At 36.0% G+C, this 19886-nt stretch overlaps 1 protein-coding gene across 7 annotated transcripts in view; it reads left to right on the top strand.

Annotated features, from left to right (window-relative positions):
* The first annotated feature begins 995 nt into the window (after nucleotides 1–995).
* The window catches only part of EXOC6B (exocyst complex component 6B), a 514225-nt gene continuing 495334 nt past the window's right edge, over nucleotides 996–19886 (top strand). For 6 of the 7 annotated variants that reach the window (XM_016130555.2, XM_016130553.2, XM_016130554.2 and 3 more), the window contains exon 1: nucleotides 996–1217. In XM_016130555.2, coding sequence (XP_015986041.2) covers nucleotides 1105–1217 — 113 coding nt within the window. In that variant the 5' untranslated portion in view covers nucleotides 996–1104. The remainder of the gene's footprint in view (nucleotides 1218–19886) is intronic. The other variant, XM_016130556.2, reaches the window with a different exon arrangement.

Raw genomic sequence — 19886 nt, 5'->3', positions numbered from 1 at the left:
AAGGTCCTCCTTCCCCATATATAGTAAATCATGACAACTCTGCTTTTAAATTCTTCTACTCTTTTACATTCTGGTTTAGGCTTTAAAATTTTCAATGGTATTTCCCTGTTTGCATATATTCTATTTCTGTCCATCTTGCACACTTGCTCTTGATCGTTTCCCTATGAAAAAGTTCTGATTGTTTCACTCCTTTGCTTAAAAACCTTCAGCGAATTCCCATTTATCGTGTTATGTAAAAATTCGAACAGTAGTCAATAAATATAATTTTAAAATTCTGATCTGGGGAGTTTATGAAATGCAATTGTCTAGATCAAAATGTCCAGATGTAGGACTTTTAGTCTGTATTAAAAAAAAAAATTCTAAGCGCTTCTGATACAGTTGGTAGTTGAACCAGTGGAGCCATTAGAATAAACTGCAAATTTCTCAGTTCGGTTTTTCTCTCCAAGGTACTTTTCTATCCCCATCTCTTACGACTACTTTCAGCGTATCAGTGCAAATGTAGTTCTTGCTGGCTTTCTGAGAACTCCTCACACCTTCCAGTCACACCTTTAAATCTCTAAGCCCAGTCTATGAAGCCTTCGCACCCAGAAGTGATCCCTGGGCTCGATTCTCTTAACTGGCTTACAGCAACATTCTGCTTTATCTCCTGGTACGTGTTTCTCCAGCTTTCTGCTCCTTCTTCCCTCAGCTTGTAACATACCTGTCGGCAGAAACCTAGTTAGCCCTTTCTTATTATTTGCACCTGTAGAGCTTTTTGAGCTTTGTGGCAAGGGTCTTAAGAATTAGTGGGATTAGTGCCACTGCCTGACTTGGTCACCGCTGCATATGCAGGCTTATAGTGCAGCTTTCATTAAATCCATATGTATTTATGACTTTAATGAATAAATGAGCGGAGCCCTAACATCGTCCAAGGAACTACAAATCCCAGAGGGCATTGCGTGAAACGTCGGCGGACGTGGCGACGCAAGGGGGCGTGCTGTGACTGAGGGCGGGGTCGTTCTGCGGATAGCCGGAGGCTTGGGGAGGCTTTGGAGCCGGGGGTGAGAGTGGGAGTGAAAGGTGAGTGGAGCTGAAGGAGGGGACAGTGCCGGGCTCCCCGAGTCTATGGAGCGGAGTAAGATGGCGGAGGCGGAGAGCCTGGAAACAGCTGCGGAGCACGAGCGCATCCTACGAGAGATCGAGAGCACCGACACGGCCTGCATCGGGCCCACGCTCAGGTACCCCGCGTGCCGGGGCCGCCGACGGGCGGGCACGGGCGGGACAGGGGGGCAGGCCACTTCGGGGCCGTGTGTCTGGCCAGCCGCCCGCAGGGCCAGCTCCGGCCCCACCCTTCGGAGAGCCAGGCGCGCGACCTCCACCCTCTGCGAGGCGGGTCTCCATCCGCAGCTTGACAGAGGGTCCCTTCCCGGAGATCGCAGGCTCCCACAGCCCAGTTACTCTGAAGGCTCCTCCTGCTGCCTTCCTCCGGGCTGGGGCAGCCTTCGTTCTTCCTCCGAGGCTAGCCGGGTGCTGTGCAACTATACAGTGTGCTGGACCGATGGTGGTTCTTAGCAGATCTTTCCCCGAGGACATCACCCTTCTTCCTCCGTGTCAAACCCCGTCCTGCCCTAGACATAAGTCCTGCTCTTCAGACAAAACAGAATTTTACCCCACGGCCTGTTGCTCGGAAATTGAACTCTAGCCTCGTTAAAATCACAACCGCTTCTCAGAAACGAGTTCCTGAAAATCCTAGGCCTGGAAGGAAGGAAGTTTCCCTCAACCCTCGCCCCTCTCCTGGGAGCGGGTGCTCTCTTAACCGAGTCAAGAGGACGACCTCTTTCGAAGTTGCAGCCTTATGGTAGTATGATCGCCAAGAAAATATGATCCCCGCTCCCACCCTCGTTACCATTACTTTGCCCACACACCTACATTTTATTTGGAGATGCGAACAACCCCCAGCTACCTCAATTTGTTTGACAAAACTTAGGTACCACTCACTGTGTATAGCGCAAGATACAATTAAGCAATTTACAAATGTAATTTACAAACCGCAAGACTATCCTATTAGGTAGGTAGGTATTGTTACTACCTTCACTTTACAGATGAGGCAGAGAGGTTAAGTGATTTGCCCAAGGTCACTGAGAAGATAGAGTGGGGGAGTTGAGATTCTTACTCAGGCAGTGTCATCCAGAGTCTGCATTCTTAACCTCTGTTGTTTTGCTTCAGTTGGGGGATTATCATCTACCTATACTTTCTGTTACTTACTTACCAAGTCCAATTTCAATCTACCTTTCCCATTCCCCTCAGTTTACTAGTGCCCTACAACTAACTCATCTACACTCTTCCCGTGGTACCTTCTGATTTCCATGTAGCCAGTCAATAATTGTCTTACCGGTCTTGTACAGTCTTGGATCACTGCTTTTCCCTCCAAAAAAGGGTTTTCGCTCATTGCTTGTTTTTTCATGGGGAGAGTTGCTTCATGAAAGTGTTTGAAGGGGGTGGCAGAGTGGAGACTTTACTCTTCACCTCCACTGGCACAGCTTTCTTTTTCAGGGCACACTCTTCACGCAGTTCTCCAAGTGCCATCACTGAACATAACCATCCTTAGTGGTTTGCCTTTGGTTCCTTAATGCATTGTGATCATGACCATTATGCTCTTCTGTTTATCCATTTTCTTGAGCTCTTGAAGGTGAATGATCAATCCTCATTTCATTATCTTTTATTTAAACTAAGGTCTACTTACTAGTATTATAAATTCATTGTTAATGGTTACTAATAGTTGGTTTTCCTAAAACCAAATGTTATTAAAGTTACTGAGGTTGCTGTTTCAGTATTTTAAGAAATTTGGCTGCTAAGCTGCATGCCAAACAATGCTCCCACTAGAGCAGTTGGAATTACCAGAGTTTTTAGGAAGGATTCAATGTTGTTAAGTGTTGGTTGTGGTTTTCAATTGCTGTAGTTCCTAGTTATAAGATAAATTTAGTGTTATCAACTTAGTTTGTTGTGATTTATTTTGTTAACCCTCCACGGAATAGTAATGCATATTTGTATCAACTGAATTTTGGCCTATAATTTTCTAGTATCTTCACTTAAGAATATATGCATTAAGATTCAAATATAAGTTACCTGTTCTTCCTAAAATTTGCTTCACTGTTATCACTGAGTTCTTTTCCCACTGTAAAGTGAAGTTTTGTGGTTGTAGATGGATTAAGGGATCATTTGCTCTAAGTGAATGTGGTTAAAAAAAAGGTTTGAGAACCTCTGCACTATCCTGTCAGTTTTAGTTACTTTTCCTGACTCCCTTACTCATTATTAAAGGTTTTTCATTTTTGGCCTCATCCTGTCTTTGGCAGATCAGACCCAAGATTCAGTCACTTGAACATACTTTAATACATGTAGTATCTACTGTCTTTATCTTTAGCTTGTCCCTGCCCATATTCATAGGGAATGATCTCACCTTTTTCCTTATCCCATGTGGAGATAACAGCATGCACAGACTTGATGTTTTAGATCCCATGCTTTACCCTGGATGCACCCCTATCATCATTATATTGTTTTTCCACCACAATACAATAATTATTCAGGTTCGATTAAGGCAGTAGGCTCTCTTCCCTAAGTTTACCCTCAACTGCAAATCCCAGACAACTCTTGTCTCTTTTCATCATCTATCCCTTTTCTTCCATCTTTTGAGGTAATATTTTAAGGCACCAGATTCTTAGCTGTTCAAGAATTAGGTTTTGTAACTGAAAAGGAATGAAAGAACAGACAATAACAGTAAGCTGATAGTAGATATAAGATTAATATACCCATCCCTAAAATTCCTGCTCTTCACAAAAATCCTCTTGGCTACATTGCCTAACCAGACTTTCCATTGCCAGCTATCGTGAATCATTACTTGCTTTTTTTCCCTGGTACATAAATTATTCTTCCAGTCTTATTCCTTTTTGTTTGAGGAGCCACAGTAGCTTGACTTTTTCATATATATCTATCCTTATTTTACTCTTGAACAGTACATGCAATGTTTGTAGATTCCCACATATCATAAGGAGTACCTCTCCTTTTTCATTGTAATTCTGAAAGGCCTGAGCATATCATGCATATAGAGGTTGTTGCCTAGCAAATTCTTTTGGGAAAGCAGCCATCTCTTTTTTCTCTGTCTTCATCTTACAAATTATTTTGTTAGCTGGACGTCCTGGTTTTACAGATGAGGAAAGAGGTATTATGGTTCGTCTTGCTTTTTTTCCTTCCCCACCTACCCTAACCTGTCTTGTTTTTAAAATAATATTCATTCCAGCTTTGTAGTACTAATGCTAAAATATTGATTGCAGATCACTCATGCACAGTGTTCCATATTTTCATTTTTTTTAAAATCCCATCTCTGTATCTCTAGTTTTCTTATTCAGCAGATCATTTCCTCAAGTTACTCTCTGGGTTCTGGCAGTTAACATTCATTCTTAATTTCTATTTCAGATTTCGTTTTTAAACTTTTTAAATTATTGAGGTAACTGATTAATAACATTATATAACTTTCAGATGTACAACATTATAATTTGTTATCTGTATACTCTTGTGTGCTCACCACCCAAAATTTAGTTTCCATCCATTATCACATGTGAAATATGTTATTTTTTAAAAAAATAGTTTTATTGAAATATAATTCATAGACCATACAGTTCACCCATTTAAAATATACTATTCAGTGGTTTTTAGTATAGTCAGGGTTGTGCAGCAATCGCTACAATCTAATTTTGGAACATTCTGAAAAGAAATCCCATACCCATTAGTAGTCACTCTTCATTTTGTCCTCCCTTTTCCCCAGGCAATCATTACTTTCTGTATGGGTTTGTGTATTCTGCACATTTTGTGGAAATAAAATTATACAATATGTTTCTTTGTGACTAAGCATAATGTTTTCAGGGTTCATTCATGAGGTAGTTTATATCTGTACTTCATTTTTTTTTTTTCTTGCTGAAAAGTATTCGTTTGTATGGATATGTCACATTTTATTCATCAGTTGATGGACATTTGGGTTGTTTCCATTTTGGGGCTGTTATGAACAATGCTTTTATGAACATTGTGTACTAATTTTTTTGTGGACACATGTTTTCATTTCTCTTTCATGTATTCCTAGAAGTTGAATTCCAGGTCATATGGTAACTATGTTTAACGTTTGAGAAACTGCCAAACTATTTTCCAAAATGTCTGTACCATTTTACATTCCAATGAGCAATGTATGAGGGTTCTAGTTTCTCCATATCCTTGTCTGCATTCGTTACTATCTTTTTTATTTTAGCCATTCTAAGTATGAAGTTGCATTTCACTGTAGCTTTGATTTACATTTCCCTAATGGCTAATCTTTTCATGTGCTTATTGGTTATTTACCTTTGAAGTAATGTCTGTTCAGATCCTTTGTTCAGTTTTTAATTGGATTATTTGTCTTTTTATTGTTGAGTTGTAAGTGTTCTTTATATGTTCTGGTTATAAGTCTCTTATCAGCTATATGATTTGTAATACTTTCTTCCATTGCGTGAATTGTCTTTTTTCTTTTATGATGGTATCATTTGCTGCACAAAAGTTTTTAATTTTGTTGTGATTCAGTTGATCTATTTTTAGTTTTTTTTCTTGTACTTTTGGTATCTACAAAGCCTTTGCTTAATGATAACGAAGGTTTGCTTTTTTTCTAAGAGTTTTATAGTTTTTACTCTTACATTAAGGTCTGTGATCCATTTTGCGTTAATTTCTCTATCTAGTGTAAGCAAGGGTGTTCAATTTCATTCTTTTACATGATAGTATCTAGTCATTGGAGCATCATTTATTGAGTGCCATCTTTGCTTACCCAAATATTTTCCTAGTTGATTTATCTTTTTACTGTGAAATTTATATTCCTTATTTGTGGTAGAAACATAATATTTAAGACCCTGTCATGTTTACTTGACTTTGCTGTTCAGCCTGATTCCCTTCGTTGAGTGTTCTCACCCAGAAAGACATTTGCTCTAATGTTGCAGCCAGTGATTTTCTCTTGTTAGCTCAATTGCTGCCTTCCGTTTCTGAGGTCTTGTGTTATAAGAATGATGTGATTGTTATATTTGATCCTGGTAAAGCACTTTACTTTTGGGACTGATTCTTGTCTTACCTTGTGGAATTGCTTTGTGTCATACTACCCAGTCTCAAGATTAATATAAAGTGTGTTAGTGATAGAATCTTATCTCTCTAATTATTTTCACTGTTGAAACATTGTCAACATAAAATTTTGTAAACTATTTTAAAAATTATAATTCTATAACACGACTGCTGTTATTTTGATGCATTGCCTTCTAGACTTTGCCTTACATATTTTGTCGTTATAAAGCTATATTCTTGATGTCTAATCATTGGACTGTATACCTGAAACTAATATAAAATAAATAAAATTAAATAAAGAAAAGCTATACTCTCAGTGTAGGAACAATTTCTATCTTGCTTTTTAAGGTTTGTTTGTAAAGGTGGCTCTTACAGAAAACAGATTGGGAGGAATTTTCAAAAGATATTTTGCTCAGTGCCATTTCATAATTAAATATGGGGACCCAGCTTCCCCACTTAACTACTCTGTGCCTTTGGCTACAAGACTTTGTTTTTCATACTCTACCTTTCCCTATTATCTGAATTGTATGGAAATCAGTTAATTATAATCCTTAGTTCATGATACTTTCTCATTATTGGTCCATGCACGGACCTCTTTAATTGATTAATTATTTTTATAAGCAACTTGCTACCTGAGTGGGCAGAGTTTTCTCATTTATAAAATGGAGATATCACCTACATTGCAGAAACAAAAAATTTTAAAAAAGGAGATAAAGCATTCTTTTAGGTAGTAGTTTACTCAGGTAATGAGAGTCCACTTTTGCTTTTTATCCTTAAGTTTGATATGTGGAATTAAGATATTTCTGTTTTTGGAGTTAATGTTTAGTGGTTCTTGGCCATTTTTTTTGTTGTTGTTCTGTACTCACATATCTGAGGGATATAATATTCATCACTAATCAGAGCCTGGGAGTGTTTATTTTGGGATAGAGAACAGAGGAGGAGATAAGAAACAAATTTATAAAGCCCCTCAAGTGATTCTGATATCTTCCCTTTCTGACAAACATTGAAGGGAAAGAAATTATCTTTTATTGTTGATTGCTTATTTTTTAGTAGTAGCTCCCTTTAAAAAATAACATTTTACTATTTTAATTATATAAATGTAATATAATGACTTTTAAAAATATCGAAGAAATAGACAGCAAAAAAGGTAATCCTACCACCCCGTCACAACTCTTAGATTTGTATATTTCTTCTTAACTTTTTCCATGTGTATTTTATTACAGGAAGTATTAGAAGAGTATTATCATGTTGTTCCTTGCTTTTTTAGTTGACATGTTATATACAGTTTCATATTTTGTGTCTAACCAATGTACCATATACTTGAAACTAATTAAAAAAAAAAAGAGAGAGGCAATCAAGGATGATTCTAAGGCTCTTGGCCTAAGTAACTGGGTGAGTGGTGATGCCATTTATTGGTATAGAAAATCAAGGGAGAGGAACTTTGTTTTTCTTGATAGCACTTACTACTGCCTGACATATGTAATTTTTTTGATTGACTCTTCTACTAGAGTATAATATTATAGGAGGGGAGGGATTTTTTTTCTTTGAGTGCTTGACATACAATTGATGCTCAGTAAATATTTGTTGAATAAATGGAATAAAGTAATCGTATTATGAACTATTAATTAGGGGTTAATTAACTGCTTTGCAGATTAACTGTCTTAAAAATATGACAAAGCTTTTGAGAAAAAAACTGCTGAAAATCTTGAAAACGTCAACATATCAGAAATGTTTACTTTTTGTAAATATATGTAACTTTCTCTTCATCAACCTATAGTATAATCTGTGGTTCCTTATCATTCTTTAGTATTTTGTGCAGTGTTGTCAAAAGTTTGTGAATTTAGGTATGATAACTCTAGTGATTAAAATATTGTAATCTAATTGCATGTTTTATAAAGTTTAGCGTTTAACAAAAAGTTAAAATTGTACATTTGGAAAAAAGAGGTGAGTTAAATGCTTCATTACTGTATGGAATAGAAGAATGAATTTCTTGCATTTGATAGAGCTTTTTTAATAACATCATTGAGTTGTCAAGCAAATTGGAAAATTTGAAAAACTGAAAGTGCCCTTGTGTAGCTGATGAGACAGTGCTGATTAGGTTCAGTCAGCTATGGGATCCATGTCTGGTTTTATTTGAGCTACATAAACAAAAGTTTTCTTTGAAGCTCTTCCATTGGAAGGTTATTGTGATGTGTTATTTGATTAATTAGATTCAAACCACAGACAAATTAGTAGTCACAGAGAGAAATTAAATGGAAGTATAGCATTTGGTAGTTATTCCGCTTGAGTTTCAAGAGTTTATTTGTTGTCATCATATCTAATATATAATACTTGCAAAACTGATCTGAAAATCTTAAGTACTATAACTTTGAAAATAAAAAGTGAATAGATAAATTATTTTAGTCTGGATTTGAAATATTTTATTATAAAAATGAAAGAAAAGGAATGAACCATTGGGCTAATTAATATTTTTTGTTCATTTCCTCTATTTTCCCCATTTTACTGTTGATCTTTCATCGTGGTTTTTATGGAAATATAAGCTTAGATACTTTTCCTTTTTACAAAATAAGTAGTGTACTATATATACAGTTCTGCAGCTTAGTTTTTTATTCCTCAATACATTTTGGAGATTTGTTCATCTCAATATGCAGAGATTTTCTTTAATCTTTTTTGCAGCTACTACTTCATAATGTAAATATGTCATGGTTTATTCAAACAATCCCTGTTTCTACATAGTTGGGTTATTTCCAGTCTTTTGCTGGACAAAATAATGCAGTGATGAATAATCCTGAATATTTGTTATTTCTTAGTGGGTAAATGATGAATGTATCTGTAGTTTGGTAGGTATTACTCTCTGTAGAGGTTATGCCATTTTGCTCTCCCTTGGATAGTCTATGAAATTGCTTATTTTTCCATAGGTTTTTCAACAGGGTATGTTGAATAAACCATGTCATGGCATGTATTCTTATGTTTACATCATTTGCAGCATCAGCACATCATGCATTAGTTGCAGAAGTTACTAATAAGGACAATTATTTAGCGTGGGTTTGGAAGCAGTTTAGAATTTCATATAATATTTATGATGTAATTTTCATTTGGAATATGATATATATGAATATTAATTAGGTCATAGAGGAAAATAAAATTTTGATTTTTTACATCATTGAAGTTGATGGTTTGTAGTATTTGCTTATGATGTAATAATTGATTTAATCATATACCGGAATCAAGCTTCTAGCTGAAAGCAACTTGAAGAAAAAAATTAGAGTGGTTTATCAATGAAATGTGTGAATCTGGGTTGAGAAGCTGAGCAATGATGACATTTCAAATTTGCTTGGGAGGGAAAAGCAAAAAGTTGGGAGGAGTCAGTAAAAATTGAGTTAGTGCAGACCTGAGCTTAAACACGAGACCAAAGGTGACTAGAAGTCATTTCTTAGAGATCTTTGCTTTTGCTGTGGGAAAGAAAAGTAAAGCCATTTTTGCAATGTAGTAGTACCTCTGGAGTATTTAAAAAACAAGGAAGACATTTGCTCAAAGGCTAACTGATGTTGCATAGTCTTTGTTCCAATATTTGAGTTAAGGAGAGTTCAGCTAAGAAATAGACAACAATAATGGAATATGTTAATATTTTGACTATTTTAAAACAATTTGTTATGTGTATCTGTAAATTATATGTATTTATATTTTATATTTCTAGACGTCTATAGAATGATAATTTTTTTTTTTTAAAATTGCGTATGAGTTAACATGTTTTACACCACATTTTGACTTTTTCTTGAGGGGAAATTAATTTTTTCTTAACTCTGTTTTTGGATTATTCTCAAACTTCTTTCCCTCTCATGGAAAGGAATTAAATCAATTGACAATTAACTCTTCTTTCTCTTATTCTCTAGTTTTCTCCTTTCCTTTTTCTAGAAAGCAATTAATTTACAAAAATGTACATGACAAAAAAATATACATAATAGATACATGGGAGGTGGTGAAGAAATTGGGATGCAGGGAAAACAGAGGTAGGAAGAAGTACATGAAGTCAAGAGTGAGAGCAGTTAAACAATTCATATTAGTAAAGAGCAGATCTTTTAGAACATTTAACATGTTCCAGAAGAATACTTTTAGATACACCAAGAGGTTTTGAGTCAAAGTGTAACTTCTTAGTGGGGAAGCCATAACTTACTGAATTACAAAAGGAAAGACATGGAGGAAATTTAAGTGAATGAAAGAATTCATATTGGAAGACCTGTACATCAGTTTGGCCCTAGGCTTTCTAGCAACTAGTACAAAAAGAGACATGTTCAGTTATTTGCGTTATGGTGTTGTAAAATTAAAAAGTAGTTATTTTGGAGAAGCACAGCTATTTTTGGTTCTGAGTAAGACCAGAGAAATGTTTCTTCCATATGTCTTCATAAAGAAGGCCCTGGATAATGTAAATTTAATATCTATATAGTAAATCCAGCAGTATGTAACAGGCTGTTTCCTATATTGTCCTTTAGTAAAAGCATATGGCATAACCAAAGCATGATTTAGTAAAAGCTGTTCTGCAGAAAGCCAAAGGAATGCAATTCTCTGCTGATCTTTGCTTAATCAAGGCATAGATTTGGTAATATCTGTAGTAGAAGTTGGAAGTGTTTTATTATCCCTCCGCCCTTTTTTGGGATCATTGATTACTTTTGAATCTTATGAACTATAGACACTTTCTTTAATAAAATGTATATGTGTCCAGTCTCCACGATTTCTAACTTGAAAGCATATATGCATTGCGTGTATGTTAGTTATTTCTTCGTAAGTTCTACTTTTAGTAGTCAAAGTTTTTGATAAGTAATGAGTATTAGTGAGTTCAGGGTTGTAGAAAGGAATTAGTTTCTTATTTTTGAATTATCATTTGCCTGTGTTCTTAGTTAAGTACAGAGCAATATGTGCTTTAAAAGGAAACCATCCGTGGGTAGGATTACTATCTTTTTATGAAAGTCGAAGAACCCGAATAGGCCACCTTATTCCTCCTGAAGAAGTGGAGTGAGGAAGAGTACCCAAAGAGTGTGCTAAGATTCTAACCTAGAAGCAATTTGGGGTGTGCTCTAACACTTAAGTAAATGCCATTATAACCACAGTAATTTCATTCGTAACAATCTTAAATTTGATGTTAAAAAACCCCAGCCCACCACGACTGTTTAAAAAACTGCCAACAAATACAATGGCCATAGATGTTTTTCTCAAGAGCAGAACGATAAAAGAAATTTAAGCATGTAATGTATGTTTGCATAATCGTAATTTAGAACTTAACACATATATCCAGTGAAATATCTAAGTGAGCAAGAACTATCACAGTATAACCAACAGATTACCTTAATGTGATTTGTGGTGATACATATGGATTGGGACTCTGTTAAAACACCTGCCTGCTATTCACAGTTTTGAAGATATCATATTAACATGACATTGCATTGTAGTGAATTTACCTTCAATTACTACTGTGGTTTCATAATTAGATGGATTGTTAGATAAAACCAAATGCAAAACAATGACAATAACAACAACCTTTTTTTTTCTTAAAGAGCAGTTCTGTAATTTTTTGAGTTTAGAATCTTCTGGTATTTTGAATGCTAGATAAATGTTCTGTTGTATGTTAGATAAATGATGAAGGCCATTTGCCAAAATGATGATTTTAATGAAGATACAGGCTCTTTTGCTATATTTGTTTTTTATTAAAAAGCTGTGGGATAACACAGGCTTTCAGTTTTGATTCTGGTTTTCTGTACCTGGAACATGATACACTCTGTGATGAAAGCATGTCTTTTGGCACTATTATATTGTATAGTGGAACACTGGTACCTCGTTACATGTGTAAGAGAAGTGTTTTTACTCCTTTGTTCTAAGTATCTCATTTTTGAAACTTGATTCTTGATATTTTTCTCTTTTGCAAATTGTGCCTTTGTTTCCTCATATTTGTGCTCACTTTTTGTATCTGTCATACCTCCTGTAGTTTAGAACTTTAAAACACATTATCTAGTGAAACAATTCAGCAAGCAAGAATCATCACAGTGCAACTAACTTCCACTTTCTATGGGAACTCCGGTGCCAAAAAACAATAAAATTCTTTTTTTTTTTTTAAAATAAAATTGTAAAGTCATTGAAAGAAATAAGGGAGCTAGCCAAGCAGTTTGCTTTTGATGAGGTAAAATAATTGCTTGACATTTGTAAGGAAGAGGTGTACAATGAAGATCTTGTGGCACTGGACTAGCAAAAGTAAGAGGAAAGTGAAATGAGAAGAGCTCTCGAAATCCAAAGAAAAATTGGTTATTAGAAGTATTTAAAATTTTTAATGTAGACCTGCCTCTGTACATTTATTATTTGCTTTCTTTAAAGTTAAACTTTTTGTTTTGAGATAATCGAAGAGTCACATGCATTTGTAAGAAATAATACAGAGATCCCCTGTACCCTTTACTAGTCTCCTTCAATGGTAATATCTTGCAGAACTGTAGTACAATATGTCAGGACCAAGATGTTGACATTGTGTCTTGGCAGTAAAGATATAGACTATTTCTGTCACCACAAGGGTCCCTCCTCATGTTGCCTTCTTACAGCCAGAACCACTTTCCTTCTGTCCCCATCTCTTTTAGCTCCTAATAACCTAGTCTGTTCTCTTTCTATAATTTTGTCATTTAAAGAATGGTATAGAAATGGAATCATACAGTATATAATGTTATAATGTTTTGTAATTGGCTTTTCTCATTCAGCATAATTCCCTGAGGATTCATCCAAGCTGTTGTGGTATATCAATAGTTTGTTCCTTCTTACTGTTGAGTAGTATTCCATGGTATAGTTGTATCACAGTTTGTTTAATCATTCACTCATTGAAGAACATCTGAGTTGTTTTTGATTTTTGGCTATTACAGATAAAGCTGCTATTAACATTTGTGTATAGGTTTTTTGTGAACGTATATACCTAGGAGTGGAATTGCTGGCTCATATGATAACTCTATGTTTAACTTTTTGAGGAAGTGCAAAAATTGCTTTCCAAAGTGGCTATGTTGTTTTACACTCCCATCAGCAATGTATGAGTGTTCTTATTTCTCCACATCTTTTTCAGCATTTGGTATTGTCACTCATATTTTAGGCATTCTGATAATGTGTTTTAATTTGCATTTCCCTAATTGCTAATCATGTTTAATATATTTTCATGTGCAGTGTTTGCCATATGTACATCTACTTTCACATCTTTTACTCATTTTCTAATGGTATTTTTTTTTTTTTTACTGTTGAGTTTGAGAATTCTTTATATATGCTAGATACTAGTCCTTTGTTGGATATGTGATTTGTAAGTATTTTCTCCCACTCTGTAGCTTGTCTTTTCACCCTTTTAACAGGGTCTTTTGTATATCAGAAGTTTTAAATTTTGATCAGGTTTAATTTATCAATTTTTCCTTGTATGGAGCATGCTTTCTGTGTCAATTCTAAGAATTCTTTACACCTTGAAGGTTTTCTTCTGTGGGTTTTTTTTTTTTTTTTCTTCGTGGGTGTATTTCTGGGTTCTCTTTTCTGTTGATCTGTGTGTCTATTCCTCTGCCAATATCACAGTCTTGCTTACTGTAGCTACATAGAATAAATTTTGATATTGGGTAGACTGATTCCTCCCACTTTAATCTTTGTCAAAATAGTTTTATCTAATTGAATTCCTTTGCCTTTTAATGTAAATTTTAGAATTATATTGTCTATATCTACAAAATTATCTTGCTGAGATTTTGATAAGAATTACACCAAACTTGTTTATCAATTTATAGAAAATTGACATTTTTATTTCATGAGTTCCTTCAATTCACAAACATGATGTGTCTCTCAATTTATTTAGCTCTCTTTTAATTTCTTATCAGCATTGTGTAGTTTGTAGCATACAGAGTCACTACATGTTTTGATAGAGTCACACCTAACTATTTCTTTATTAAAAAGTAATTGTAAATGGCATTGTATTTTTAATTTGGTGTCAACGTGTTCATTGCCAGTTTATAGAAATACAGTTAATTTTGAATGTTTATATTGGATCATTGTGACTTTGCTGAACTCATTAGTCTAGGAGATGTTTTTTGGGGGCGTGGTAGATTCCTTGTCATTTTCTATGTAGATAATAGTGCCATCTACAGATAGGGACAGTTTTAGTTCTTTTCTTCATTCTGTATGCCATTTCTTTCATTTTCTTTCACCGATTAGAACTTCCAGGATGTGATGAAAGTGGACATCTTTGCCTTGTTCCTGATCTTGGAAAGCATTCAGTCTTTTTCTACTGAGTGTAAGTAATGGTATAGATTTTTTTTTTTTTTTTTTTTTGCAGATGCTCTTTATCGAGTTGAGGAAGTTCTATGCCTATTTTCTGAGAGTTTTTATCATGAAAAAGTGCTAAATTTTGTTCAGTTTTTTTACTACATTGATATGATCATGTGATTTTTCTTTCTTACTTTGTAGTTGATTGATTTTTGAATATTAAGTGAGCCTGCCTCCTTGGAATAAACATAGCTTAGTTACTGTATGTATTTCTTTTTGTATACTTCTGAATTTTATTTGCTAGTAGTTTTAAAGGGATTTTTGTGTTTATATTTGTGAGGGGTATTGGTCTATAGTTTTCTATTTTCAAAGTTATGGATTTCTGCTCTTTATTACTTTCTTCCTGCTGCTTGTTTTTTATTTTTGTTTTTGCTCTTTAGGATCTTGAGGTATAGGACCTTAGATTATTGACTTGAGAATTTTCCTCTTTTCTATCGTAGTCCTAGCACTGCTTTATTTGTGTCCCATAAATTTTGATACATTTTAATTTTTACACAACTTAGTGTATTTTTTAAAAATTTTCCTTTTGACTTCTTGTTTGATGCATCAAATATTTAGTAGGGTATTGTTTAATTTCCAAGGATTTGGTCATTTCCTGTTACCCTGTTACTGATTTCTAGGTTAGTTCCATTGTGGTTAGAGAATATACTGTGTGTGATTTTATTTATTTTGAATTTGTTGAGTTTCATTTTATGGCCCACAGTATGGTCTTTCTTGGTATTTATTCTGTGGACACTTGAAAAAAATGTGTATTCAGCTGCTGTTAGGTAGAGTGCTTTACTAATGTTGATTAGATCTTATTGGTTGACAGTGTTGTGTTCTTTTATATGCTTGCTGATTTTCTGTTTCTATCAGTTATTGAGAGAGTGATGTTGAAGTCCCTAAGTATAATTGTGGAATCGTCTGTTTTTCTTTTGAAATTTATCAGTTTTTGCTTCAGATATTTAGCAACTCTTGTTTACTACATACACATTTAGGATTGCTATATTGTTGTCTTCTTAAAGAAGTCCCTCTAACATTTCTTGTAATATTGTTTTGGTGTTGATGAACTCCTTTTGCTTTTTCTTGTCTGGGAAGCTCTTTATCTGTCCTTTGATTCTAAATGGTTGCAAAGCTCTGGGTAGAGTAATCTTGGTTGTAGATCCTTGCTTTTCATCACCTTGAATATTTTGTGCTAGTCCTTTCTGACCTGCAAAGTTTCTGTCGAGAAATTAGCTGTATGGGAGCTCCTTTGTAGGCAAGTAATTGCTTTTCTTTTTCTGCTTTTAAGATTCTCTCTTTGTTTTTAATTTTTGACATTTTAATTTTGATATGTCTTGGTGTGGGCTTCTTTGAGTTCATCTTGTTTGGGACACTCTGATTCCTGGATTTGTGTGTTCGTTTGCTTTGCCAGGTTAGGGAAGTTTTCAGTCATTATTTTTTCAGGTAAAATTTTAATTCCTTGCTTTATCTCTTCTCTTGGTACCCTTATGATGCGAATGTTGGTATGCTTGGTATTGTCCCAGAGGCCCCTTAAACTATCCTTAATTTTTTGAATTCTTTTTTCTTGTTGCAGTTCTGATTGGGTGTTTTCTGCTATGTCATCTTCTAAATCACTGGTTTGATCCTCTGCTTCATCTCATCTGTTGATTCCCTCTAATACAGTCTTCATTTCAGTTGTATTTTCATTATTGTCTAGTTTTTATTATGTTTTCTATCTCTGTGTTAAAGTTCTCACTGGAAATATCTATTCTTCCCCTACGTTCATTGAGCATCCTTATAACCAGTGTTTTGAATGCTGTATCTGATGGATTGCTTATCGCCATTTTGTTTAGATCTTTTTGTGGAGCTTTGTTCTGTTCTTTCATTTGGGGCATGTTTCTTGTCTCTCCATTTTGGCTGATTCTCAGCGTTTGTTTCTATTTAAGGTAGAGCTGCTGTGTCTTCTGGTCTTAATGACTGGCCTTACGTAGTGGTGTCCTGTGGGGCCCAGTGGAACAGTCTCCCTCGTCACCTGAACTAAGTGTTCCAGATGTGTGTTCCTTGTGTGGGTTATGTGTGCCCTCCTGTTGTAATTGAGCCTTGGTTGCTGTTTGCATGTCACTGAGAGCGATTGATTGTGAAAACTGGTTGTGATTACAGTGGAGGAGCTGTTGTGCAGGGGCTGACCCTCAGAGCAGTATTCACTTTAACAGGATTGTGGTGCCTGCCAAGTCTGCCCTTTGGGTGTGTTGTTTGGGGAGGCAGCCAGTTGGTGCTCTAGCTCAGTCCCCGGGGCCTCCTGGGAGGGGCCTTGCCTCAATCCAAGCTCTGCTGTAGCCTGTGCCTAGTCTAGCCTGGGGCTACCTGGCATGAGCTAGGGTATGGAGGTGTCAGGGAAGGTGTAAGCTGTGAACTGAGGCTGGCTGCTGCTAGTGCTGGGCTTGGGGCTGCTTAGCAAGAGGAATAGGGCACACTGAGGCCAGATGCTGCTTGTTTGGGGTTTGTGAACCTTTGAGAGATTTTAGGAAAGTCCACAGCATGAGCCAAGATAGGCAATTTGTATGGAAAAGCCGCTGGAAGTGGCTTGGATGGGCCTGCAATTTGGGGCAGGTAGGATCTCGGGAATCACCAAGGCAGGTGACCATTGTTAACTAGATTGATGGAGACTCAGATATGGTGGGTACCTAAGTCTGCCTGCTTAGCAAAGGAACTATAGCCTCTGCTAGCACTTCTGTCTGGGAAAAAGCCCTCCCTCCAGCCCTCACCCTGAAACCAGACAATTCACTTTCTCCCATATGTCCCTGGTGCCTTTTGAACTGCAGCCCCAGCTCTGGAGCTCAGAGCAAGTGAGTCCAACAGTGAGTAAGTAAATCCACGCAGCGGTCCTTTAAGAAGAACACCTAGGAGATCTATAGCCCTCTGCACAAGCTCTTCTGATTTTCACAGCCAGAAGTTGTGGGGACTTCTTTTCCTGGCACTGGTGCTCTGGGCTGGAGAACCTGGTGTGGGGCTGGGACCCCTCACTCTTCCAGGAGGACCTCTGCAGCGGAGATATCCCTCTTGATTCTCAACTGCCATACGTGGATATGGGACCAACCCATTTTGCATGTCCGTCCCACCTAGTAGTCTTATTCTGTGTATGCTTAAAGGACTTCTGTTCGGCTAGACTTCAGGCAATTCTCTTTGATGTTTGTTCTGTAGGTTAGTGTAATTTTGATATGGTCTTGAAAGGAGGCCAGCAACGGTGTTTACAGACTCCGCCATCTTGACCGGAAACCCAACTTAACTCTGCTTTTTTTGTTTCGTTGTTTTCCATTTATTGTCTCCTTTTTTGTTTCTGTTTTCTTTTTCATGCCCTCCTTGGAGTTACTTTAACATTTTTTTTAGAATTTCATTTTGATTTATCTTTAATGCTTTTGAGTGTATCTTTCTATATAGTTAGTTTTTTTGTTGGTTTCTCTAGGTAAGCATTATTTAATATGTAACATCACAGTTTAGTAGTGTCCTCATTTTACCAGGTTGAGTGAAGTTTAGGAAACTTACTTTCCTTTATGTCTCTTTCTCCTCCCCTATTTATAATATAACTGTTTTAAGTATTTTCTTTATAAAGGTTTAGAATCACACCAGCATTTTTGCCTCAAGTAGCAAACCTAATTTAGAAGACTCTGGAGAAGTAAAACCAATTCCATTTACCCAGATTTTTGCTTATTGTGTTCTTTTTTCCTTTCTAATGTTCCAAGATTCCTTTTTTAAAAAATAATTTCCTTTCTGTTTAAAGAATTTCCTATAGTCTTTTTTTTTTTTTTTTTTTTTTTTTTTTTTTTTTAAGAGTAGGCCTGCTGGCAGCAAATTTTCTTATATGAGAATGGCTTAGTTTTTCTTCACATGAGAATGTCTTAGTTTCCCCTTTATTCATGAACGATTATTTCTGTGGGATGTAAGATTCTATTTTGGTGGTCCTTTTCTTTCAGCACTGGAGAAGTGTTGTGTCACTTCTTTCTGGCTTCCATAGTTTCTGATGAAAAATTTTTTGTCAATGAAGTTGAAAAGGTGTCCTTTTTCTTAGGCTACTTTTAGGATGTTTTTGTCTTTAGTTTTTTAATTACAGTGTGTCTTGGCATGGATTTCTTTGGGTTTATCCTGTTTGGGGTTTGCTGAGCTTCATGAGTTTGTAGGTTTATGTCCCTGCCAAATTGGGGATGTTTTCATTCATTATTTCTTCAAGTACTTTCTCTTCCTACCCTCTTTCTACTGTTATTCTGGGACTCTGGTGACGTGAATGTTACATTTTTTCAGTTCATTTTCAGTGTGTTCATTTTTTTCAGTTTATTTTCTCATGTTGTTTAGATAATGTAATTTCTTTTGTTATGTCTTTCAGTTTACTGATTCTTTCCATTGTGCTCTTGAGCCCCTTACTGAGTTTGTGTTATAATTATTGTATTTTTCAGTTCTAAACTCTTCATTTGGTAATCATGGTCTCTGTTTTTATTTTGCTGAGGCTCTTGCTTTATACTGCTAGTCATCTCTCACTCAGTCTCTCTCAGTTCTCACTATCCATTAACGACCTTGCGGAAGTCTTGCAAACTCACTCATATGTGTTTCGCCAATGTTTTCAGCTTCTTTTTGTTCATAATTGTTGAATAGTTTTTGTAATAACCACTTTAAAATCTTCATCAGATAGTTATAACATCTGTCATCTCAGTTTTGGCTTCTAGTGATTGTTTTCATTAGTTTGACAGCCTCATGGTTCTTGGTATAAAGAATAATTTTTAATCGAAATCTGTATAGTTTCATATTGTTATAAGACTCAGGCTCTTATTTAAACCTATGATTTAGCTAACTTTTTTTTGATGCTGATCTGGGAGGAGAAGATGTGGGTTTACTGCTTCGTTACTGCTAGGTGAAGGTAGATGTCCATGTTCCCTGCTTAGACTCTGTTGATACCTGAGAGGGGCTCCTCATTACTGCTGCAGATGGGAGTTATGGCTTCATACATGGTCTGTGCTCACACCATGGTGTGGGAAAGGGGTTGTAACCATCTGGTGGGGATGAAGGTCTCAGCTCCCTTCTGGGCCTTCTCTGATACCGTGACCGGAGTGTTGGGCACTTCATTATAACCTTGTCAGGGTGGAAGTGTTGGCTTCCTCTCCACCTGTGTTGGTATGAGTGTGGGTGGGGCCATAGTATTTTTTCTGTGGTGTTTGGAATACAACAGTGATTGTGTAAATGTTTTGTATTTTGGTAGGCCACCCCTTTTGTCATCTTTTGGCTAGAGAGACAGCAAGCTTTTGTTGGGGCTTTTTGTTGTTTGTCCTCGTTTGTGTTTCTTGGTTGTTAGTCTCTTCAGTTCCAAGTCTGGGATATAAGGCAAAATGAAAATCCAGGAATCTGACTACTATGTGTTGTTAGTCTCTTCAGTTCCAAGTCTGGGATATAAGGCAAAATGAAAATCCAGGAATCTGACTACTATGTGTTCCTACGGTCTCAAGGTCCCAAGCCAGTCTCCTTTCTTCTTT

The sequence above is a fragment of the Rousettus aegyptiacus genome, unplaced genomic scaffold (assembly GCF_014176215.1).
Source record: "Rousettus aegyptiacus isolate mRouAeg1 unplaced genomic scaffold, mRouAeg1.p scaffold_m13_p_7, whole genome shotgun sequence".
Taxonomy (NCBI): Eukaryota; Metazoa; Chordata; class Mammalia; order Chiroptera; family Pteropodidae; genus Rousettus; species Rousettus aegyptiacus.
This window is presented reverse-complemented; position numbering and strand designations above follow the sequence as displayed.